The sequence below is a fragment of the Diplotaxodon limnothrissa genome, linkage group LG20, assembly GCF_057381915.1.
Source record: "Diplotaxodon limnothrissa isolate DT_005_m linkage group LG20, D_limnothrissa_male_GT1.1, whole genome shotgun sequence".
NCBI lineage: Eukaryota > Metazoa > Chordata > Actinopteri > Cichliformes > Cichlidae > Diplotaxodon > Diplotaxodon limnothrissa.
In genome coordinates this window covers 13276659-13286279 of record NC_140615.1, presented here as the reverse complement: position 1 = coordinate 13286279, position 9621 = coordinate 13276659, and the positions used below count along the sequence as shown (strand labels likewise).

The window sequence follows — 9621 nt, the reverse complement described above, 5'->3', positions numbered from 1 at the left end:
GTGTGGACGGGATTATTTTTTAAAACGAAAACGGAAAATCTCCGTTTTCAAAAATACCCGTGTACGTGTGGACGTAGCCTCAGTCTCTGACTGGAAGCGCTAATTCGTCATTCGGCTTTTGTCAGACTAAAGTAACTGTTAAAACTCAAATTCAAATTTCAAATTCAAATTTTATTTGTCACGTACACAGTCATACACAGTACGATATGTAGTGAAATGCTTGGACAACTGCTCGTGACCTAAAGAGAACAAAAAAGGAAAAGGCTATGAATAAGATAGGAAATAAATATGAAAAATTAAAAAGGGTAAATTTAACTAGGAAGGAATAAAATATAAATTAAGGTTAAAAATGAAATAACTGTACAACACAAATTAGAATGAAGGGTAAATTTAACTGGGAAGAATAAGATAAAGATAAATATATAAATTAAAGTTGAAAATAAAATAACTGTACAACAAAATACACAATATAGAACTATATAAGAATGTATGAAGAAATCTAAATATAAATAAATATATACACACTAACAGCAGCTGTACAAGTATTAACCGGAAATGAAGAATATAGTGACCAGTGTTGTGCAAAACCAAAGTCCAGAAAGTCCAGTGTGTGTGTAAGAACTGTATGTGTGGGTCAGGACTGTGTGGTGGTGTGATTGAGAGACCGTATCGCCTGCGGGAAGAAGCTCCTCCTCAGTCTCTCTGTGTTGGTCTTCAGGGAGCGGAATCGCTTTCCTGACCTCAACAGAGAGAACAGTCCGTTGTTGGGATGGCTGAGGTCCTTCACGATCTTCCTGGCCTTGGTCCAGCACCGCCTGCTGTAGATTGAGTGCAGGTCAGGGAGCTCGGAGCAGATGGTGCGCTCAGCTGACCGCACAAAACTGTTTGAAAAGCTCAGCTATACAACAAGGAGAGATTGAGAATTTCCTTTTAGTTCTCAGTTTATTTGATATTGACAAAAGTTTGTCAGTTTTGTCTGTTCTTCTGTAAAACAAACTAAGATTTATTTTTAGAATTAATATTTTGTTTCTAAGTGGAATTGACAATTTAGTCTGTTTCGTTTGTTCTATTTTGAAACTTAAACGCTTCAGCGGCTGCCTTTTGTGTAGTTTGCAATATTTGCCTTTATTTATCTGAAAAAGTCTCATGTTCCTTAAGTACATCTACCCTGTTGAACTTATTATGGGAAATAAATATTTAAATAAAAACAAGCTGCTGATTATTTCACATTTTACTTGTGAGCAACGGCACATTTAAATCTTACAAATATAGTTATTTGGCTTATATCGTGATAGATATCGTTATCGCCTGAAATGAAAAAAACATATCGTGATATGAAAAAATCTCATATCGCCCAGCTCTACATGGTAGCATTTACAGGATATTGTTTTTGATGATGTTATACAAAGGACCCTGTTTCTGCAATGCCCTTTGTTTGAACCTCATCTCCTCTTGCTGTGACCCCATGGGCGACTTCCCTTGGCCTGCTGGTCTGGAAAATCCAACAGTTCATCTATATGTAAAGAAGGCACTTAAACTGGAACAGGCATAGCTGCTTGATCCTGCCGTGGAACAATAGGACGGGGTGCAAGCTCTCATGCTCCCAGGACGTGGGGGTGCATTCCTGGAGTGCACACCAGGCTTGCAGCCTGCTAAGGATCACACACAATTGATTATGTGCCTCTGGGTATACATGGTTAAACATTTCCTAATGCAAATAACTACATGCAGTATTCTACCATGTGCAAACTTATATCACTAAAGGATTCTAACTGTCTAGTGTTTAACGGACCTTTCAAAGGTATGTTGAGATTATAGAAGGCCCCTTTCAGAGCTAGGGGGAACTTCCTTATATGGTTGTAACTTGAAACTTGTTGACACACAAACCCTTCTGCCTATAAAAACTGCTGCACAAAGAATAAACTTTGAGTTAGTTTGGGATGACAATTTAGAACAGTCTCCGCGTCTTTTTGTTCTTCCAAACTGCTCCCGGTACTCCGGCCGGTGCCGTAATTAACCGTTGATCATGCTTGAGAATATTTTAATTGTTATAGGAGGATGAACTCTGATGATGAAAGCCCACGCCTCAGAGAAACCCGGAATGGAGTTTCTTACAGTTTCCAAACCAAAGAAGATAAGATGAAGCATACCTGCGCAGCGGTGGGTGATGAGGAGAGGCCGCAGCGTGTCTGTCTTAAAGTGCAAGTTTGTGACAGTTTAAAGCTTAACAAGCTAAGACGCCAAACATCCAGAGCACAAAGACAAGTCAGAGGGCTTTTTCAGACACACACTTCTAAACCGTCGTGCTCAACAGTGTCTCTGCTAAAACTGCGTCTGTGCTCTACCCCTGTAAAGTTGCCTATCGAGTGCTTAATGATAAGGTGCATGGTAGCTGCTTTCCTCTGCAGGTGGATGAAGCCACTGATAGTGACAAAGGAATGACTTCTCTGGTGTATGCCTTATACCAGGGGTGTCAAACTCAAATACACAGTGGGCCAAAATTCAAAACTGGAACAAGGTCGCGGGCTAACATTAATATTTATTGAAAAAAAAATCTTCCTCCAGATTTAAGAATGAATCTCTTCTTATGGACTCAAACAAGTTTTGCTGAAAAACTGAATATGGAACAAGCAAAGTTTAATACTAAACAATATGTATATTAGTTGTATAATACCAGTAGGCCAGCTCTAATAATAATTTGGTATGGCTTCGCGGGCCAAATGTAATTAGGCTGCGGGCCAAATTTGGCCCGCGGGCCAGAGTTTGACACCTATGCCTTATACTGTCATCACTGCCACCCTGCTGCAACTGACTGAAGCATCCTGATGCCAGGCTGAGCATGCATGACGCATGATCCCACGTGATCCCTTGCATGACCATCTGACTGTTCTTGGTGGAAGTGACTTGACAGAGCTATCGAGATGAAGTTCTCTAACCTGTACAACAACCTGGCCTGTGGCAGTTTGCGTGTCGCCTCCACATTGCCAAAGATCACTAGCATATCCAGACACTTCCTTGGCCAGCATTTAGTGTTGATGTCTCTCCCACTGAATATGCCTGGGTAATTTTGGGCTGGCATGTTCATTAGAGGCAACCAGAACCCATTGCAGCTGGATGCTGCATTTATCTATGAATGGAAAGAAATTGCTCAACAACAGATCTGCAGTCTGTGCTCAGACAGGTGACTGCTTGCACCTGTCTGAGGTAATACTGTCAAGCACCGTCATTATAACAGTCTTGTACTATACATACAGTGTATATATGTGTTTTGTTTCTTTCTTTCTTACTACTATTGTACATCAGTAAAGTGCAGGAGCCCATTTTTCCAACTAGATAAAAGTCTAATACAACCCAAGAAAACAGCTTAGCCATGAATCACACTTTGTAATATCTGTGTTTGGATATTACAAAGTGATTTTATTAAACAAAATGGCCTATTAAGGTTAAATATGAGCTAAATATGATATTGTAGTCCATTCGTAAGAGTGTTTTGAAGTGCTTATTTTACTAGGTGACCTCTGTGAGGCAAACATACAAAATGCTGTATGCTATCTGTGAGGCTCATATGCAATTTCTTAAATCCAAATCAAATCAAAACAAAGCTTTTTTTTTATGCAATGTAAATATACATTTCAAAACAATTCATGGCAACAGTTGCCAAGTCATGATGATGTCATGGGCTCCATTCCCCAAATTCCACAGTTAGGTTTGATTTTGAACACTTCAAGACAAACTGCAGACAAAAAAACTAAGAAAAGCAGTCACAAAACTCAAGATGAGTGAAGGAGGCCAGCTGCCATACAAGTCGAGCTCAGTAAATAATGAACTCTGTTTGGAGGGACAATTTTGTGATGCAATCATCAAAGTGGAGGATGTTGAATTTCCGGTCCACAGGATCATCCTATGTAACTGTACGCCGTACTTCAGGTGAGTTGCTTACCTGATAATGTGAAGGACAGTTGACTGATTTATACCTGTGAAAAATGTAATTCATGGTCTTAGTTGGTGAAACAGTGCCAACCAAAAGGAACAGGTTGAATCATAAAACTTTTCTGATAGAAAGACTTTGTCACGGTCAACTGACAGATACACCCAAAACATAATGCAAACATTTGCAGATTTCATCATTACCTTCACAGAGCTCCAGATTCCACTTCAGTAAATGTGCCATTTAAAAAGCACTGTGAATCACTTGGTGATTGTGTGAAGTCTAATTGAAGTGTTTTATTAAGTTACATTAATATCTTCCCCACTGTTATTGAGACAGTAAGACACACCAGACTTCCTGATACTAAAAAGGTTGAACTGTGTTATACAGTTATACGCTGAGCAAAAGTTTTGAGTTGCCTCTCATTTTTTTATATTTTGCTTTGAAACAGATGATTTTTTAAAAGTCCACTTGAGCAATAGTTCTGTGTTTTTTTGAAGACTTATAAAGGTTTGGTTTGGACATTTTTCACCCTTTTTAGTCCAGTGCTTGTACCCGATCATTTTCAGAGGAATGGTTTCCTCATCCTCATCAGAAATGGTTTCATGGTTCATGTAAAACCTGTTAAAACCAATAAATAAATGTTAAGAAAAAAAAAGAAAAGAAATGGTTGTGGAAGGGAAACAGAGACTGTAATTAAGCAACATGCACTGGAACTTCCATAAGGAAAGGAAACAGACTGAGGTATGCCAAATTACGCAATAACTAGACTAAATATCAGGGTAAACTGGCCCTATGGAGTTGATTTCAATATTTGTCATAGAGGTACAACAGTGAGTGTTTAGAGTTAACTTTAAAGCACGGTGGAGGCTCTGTCATGGTGTGGGACTGCATTGTGTTTGGCAATAGCTTCATAAACATGCTGCCAATGTAATAAAGACATTGAAAACCCAACAATCAAGTGCACTAAACATGTACAAACTCTGTTTTGGAGTTACTTGGAGTACTTGTGCATGACATAGTTTATTATCTTGTTGCCTCCACACCTTTTAATATTCTCTACTCTGTCTCCATCTCTACCCTCAGGGCTCTTTTCACCCACTGCAGCGACCCAGACAAACAGGTCTTCAACATACCTGGCTTGTCTTCTGAGATGATGGCACTCATCATTAACTTTGCATACACCGGCTCAGTTTCCATAACGGGGGAAAATGTAGTGGAACTTCTCATGGCAGCTGATCAATTCAATGCAATGGACATTGTGAAACTCTGCTCTGACTTCCTCGGGGAGCAACTGTGCCCAGAGAACTGCGTTGGCATTTGGCAATTCACAAAAGTATGCTTATCACCCGAACTACGCACCAAGGCCTACCACTACATCATCAGTAACTTTGAGCAGGTTGTTCTTGAGGAGGAGTTCCTGCACCTAACTGTGGAGGAACTTGCTGACATCCTTGATAGAGAGGACCTCAATGTGTGGGAGACCACTTTGTATGAAGCGCTTACAAAGTGGATTAGCCATGTACCTGTACAACGGAAACAACACCTCACCGCTCTGTTGTCCAAGGTCTATAAACTTTCATTACTACATTTAGTTTGGACTTAAATCTTCAGCATTTAAGTCATAGATTGAGTCGATCCATCTGGGTATAAGGATGCTTTAATATCTTGAGATTTTGCTCTTTTCAGGTGTAGCCAAACCACATTTAAGAAATTCTCTTCAAGAGCATTAAAACCGTATCAGATCTCTACACACATACTATAGAATAAATTATATTTATTAAGTATAGTTGCTAGGGCTATGACTAAAAACTGTCCCTGTTGACGAAAAGGCTAATGGTGTCTGACTTTGGTCGCTCTCTTGCTAGCAATAAGAAAATTAAACAACATTAGGAGCATTATCCTAAAGAAGCTTGAGTTTACTAAAACTGATGTAGTTGAAATTCATAGTCACATTCTCTTCTGTCATCTCTCTATAGGTCCGACTGGGATTGATGACGTCAGACTACCTAAAGGACAATGTGCTGTCTAGTGAGCTGGTGGAGGCCAATTCTGAGTGCCTGTCCATGATAAGTAATGCCATCTTAGACATACATGATCTAGGAAGCAGACCCTTCATGTCTGCCTTGTATCACCCTCTTGCTCGTCCCCGCCTGCCTCATTCCATCCTGCTGGCCATTGGGGGGTGGAGTGGTGGTGAGCCAACTAACGGCATCGAGGCCTACGATTGCCGGGCTAACCGCTGGGTCAACGTAACGAACAACCTCGAGTGTCCTCGTGCTTATCATGGAGCCGCCTTCCTCAACGGGTACGTCTACTCCGTTGGTGGCTTCGACGGGGTGGAGCATTTCAACAGCGTCCGTAGGTTTGACCTGACCACTCACGCCTGGAATGAGGTGGCGCCCATGCACTCCCGCCGCTGCTATGTGAGCGTGACTGTGTTGAACGGGTTCATCTATGCCCTGGGAGGCCACGACGGGCATGTACGACTCAGCAGTGCAGAGCGCTATCAACCTGAAATCAACCAGTGGAGTCTTATTGCACCGATGCACGAACAGAGGAGCCACGCCAGCTGCACAACACTTAACAACCGGGTGGGTGAAGTAAAACAGTAGCAGAGAAATAGAGTAGGGTCTAAGGCACACAGGCCTAGAGACCTGTCAGCAACCTTTGGTAACAACCAGTTGCTAGGGGAAAATGTGTACTCCTCAGCTGGTTAGGCAGTGGTTGTATGAAAGACTCTACAGATTTCTACAGCAAATAGTTTGAGTATTTGCAGTAAGTCAGAGTACTCCATGCAAACCTCAACAGTCTGCTTACAACCAAAGGAAACACAAGGAGGCTTGTGGTGCAAAACCTTCCTGGTTACAATTTCACAGTAGTGACAGCCATCAACCTCCAGCAACCACTTGCCAACCAGTCAGGGAATACACATTTTTACAGTGAAGCGAGGTGCAAGATAGGTCACAAACTGGTTTCTATGTTCATGTTTTCAAATTTAAAAGTATAGTTTAAAAAGTTGAAAAATATACTAATATATATCTATTTTGTTTCTAACTGATCACAAGTGCATCTTTGCATTTATGTACAGTACTTTATTTGAGTTGACTTGTCAACTAAAATATAACAGATATTAAAAAAATTGTAAAACACACACATTTGTTAATTGTCATATTTTTCAGTTGGACACTTGGGTACTGAGTATCGGTCTTACTTCACAAATGATGTGGAAACATTTCACTTACAGGTAACATTGTTTCCAACTGAAATCTAAGAAATGTAAAAATTTTTAATGTCCCTTTTTTGTTTTCAGATTTACATTTGTGGTGGACTCAATGGCAACGAGTGTCTGCAGACAGCTGAATATTACAACCCAGAGAGCAACCAGTGGACGATGATCAGTCCCATGAACAGCCGCCGCAGCGGGATAGGTGTCATTGCATATGCGGATCATGTCTTTGCAGTAAGACCACAAAGTAGTGCTGACACTCACGTAACATACAAATCAAATCTGTAATGTGCTTTGATCAGCAAGGCTTAACACAGATTTGGCTGACACAGAATTTGGCTAACTTTGTTTTGTATTTATCAATGATCAGATTCCTATCCTGACCACAGGTTCAGAGAAGGCATTCTTACTCATTCTATGTATTAATTTAACTGATTAGTGATGTTTCTGCCTCTCTTTTTTTTTTCATGTGCCTCATTCCCAAAATGTTGTGTCTTTGATGATTTCACATTTCACTCAGTACAACAGAAATACTTATTCAAAACCAACATTGTCATCCTCATCGTTCCATAGAGGACATATGTTAGAGACAATTTCAAACTTATCCTGCAATACCTTTAGAAAAATGAGGGAATAAGCCAAGTGATTAGAACTCATCCTCTGGGGACGGTAGGCCTTTTAGCTGTAAATTTATCTTGCTATTTGCCTTAAAACCACTTATTTAGTTGTTTTGCAGCTGCACCCTTTGGTAAAAAGCAAAGATTTTAGTCTCACCTTCTGAGACACACTTCTTTATTTAGCTAGCTACCGTTTAGTATTTATTTTCTATTCAGACTAAGTCTCTATTCAAAAAAAGGAAAAGTTATCATCAGCAGAATGCAGTGACCTTACCCTGGTGCTGACCTCAGGGTCTTTGATCAGGCTTATAGGCACTTATAGCCTGTCAGGGCTACTTTAATCTGTTATAGGAAGAAAGGACTGGAACTCAGTGTTCCTTTTTGGACTAAAGGCAAAAGAGCTGTGAAGACATTTATACTGAAAACACAAATACTTTTTGTCGAGGGCTATTCATCTTTGTTGATAATAGCGTGGTGTAATAGACAACAGCACTTTAATAGCTGTAGTTGAGGCTTGAGTGAAAAAAGGTCTCATACAGACTTCCACAACAGCTGGCTTCTACTTTATTTTACTTTCTCCTTTTAATTCAGAAGTCATTTTCACACACCACTGCACCCTGATCTTTTCTAGACATTCCCAACAAATGCGGGCCTGTGAAAATGCAAATACTGGGACGTTAATGGGCCTTTTTTAAACAACTTTTATGTGTAAACTCCATATAACAGCATGAGAATATGTCAGGTAGCTGTTCGCTTTATCCAGGTAAAACCCTAAACCAATCAGAGTATTTCCAGTAGTCAGATCACACCTAAGGTAAACAATTTCCTTGTATCTGCTACATATTAAGGGCAACTTTGGACAATATTGCAACTTAATTCTTCCGTCACTTTCTGGAGTATCTGTGCAAAAGCAGCTAAAGACATATAGCAGGTGCATTTTCTTACAGGGGTACGGTGAAGCTGGTTACACTTACATTCAATCATTTGAGCCACGTATTTACTTTTAGGTTGGTGGCTTCGATGGAAACAACTATCTGCGCACCGCTGAGGCTTACAACCCGCATACCAACACGTGGAACCTCGTGTTCTCTATGCTGACCCCCCGCAGCAACTTTGGCATTGAGGTAATTGATGATCGCCTCTTTGTCGTCGGGGGTTTCAATGGCTTCACCACCACTTCGGACGTCGAGTACTACACCGCTTTAACCAATGAGTGGTATGAGGCGTGCGACATGGATATTTTCCGCACAGACTTGAGCTGCTGTGTGATGTCCGGACTTTCCAACCTGACTGAGTACACCTTTCCTCGTGACTTCCTGCCACTTGAGGATGTTCTGAAATTAGCAATGGAGTCAGCAGAGTCCACGTAAAATCTTTAAAGTGCAGTACTGCCATGTGTCAACATCTGAGTCTCGAACATGAAGGACTGAAATAAATCTTTAGAGCATTAAACTGCTGGTGAACTGGACATTTTATGTATGTATCTCAAAAACTTTCAGTAGGAGAGTCTGCACTGTAGATACTGGGTTTTATTAAGAGAATGCAATTGCAACAATAACAAATTGAAAAGATTTTTTCATTCCCTGTAATGTATGGCTGCTGAGCAGCCATACCAGACATGCACACAGGGTGACCAGATCACAATAAGCCGCATGTCGGACTTTTCAACTCTTGCTAGGTAAACACCATAAGAATAAAGGGAAGTTTTCACTCTCCCTTGTTATTTCAGCTGCGGTTCTGTCTGGTAACAGTCTATAGGTTTGAGTAAGGATGTATCCAATATTTTACAGTTGTACTAGCCAATACCCAATAAAGCAATTCTTACTTTTATACCAAACTAGTCAGTC

General features: G+C 40.4%; 1 protein-coding gene across 1 annotated transcript; it reads left to right on the top strand.

Annotated features, from left to right (window-relative positions):
• The first annotated feature begins 3775 nt into the window (after nucleotides 1–3775).
• On the top strand, nucleotides 3776–9144 carry LOC146610670 (kelch-like protein 10). The gene is made up of 5 exons (XM_085344052.1): nucleotides 3776–3927; nucleotides 5015–5495; nucleotides 5908–6522; nucleotides 7242–7391; nucleotides 8782–9144. The coding sequence occupies exons 1-5, from the start codon at nucleotides 3776–3778 to the stop codon at nucleotides 9142–9144; spliced, it is 1761 nt and encodes a 586-aa protein (XP_085200178.1).
• Nucleotides 9145–9621: the final 477 nt, after the last annotated feature.

What these genes read in the sequence shown, in the direction of transcription:
- LOC146610670 (XM_085344052.1), top strand. Translation starts at nt 3,776, where the DNA reads ATGAGTGAAGGAGGCCAGCTGCCATACAAGTCGAGCTCAGTAAATAAT. An exon ending in GCACAACACTTAACAACCGG is followed by an intron (nt 6,523 to 7,241) that starts GTGGGTGAAGTA and finishes TTTTGTTTTCAG; the next exon opens with ATTTACATTTGTGGTGGACT. An exon ending in ATGCGGATCATGTCTTTGCA is followed by an intron (nt 7,392 to 8,781) that starts GTAAGACCACAA and finishes ATTTACTTTTAG; the next exon opens with GTTGGTGGCTTCGATGGAAA.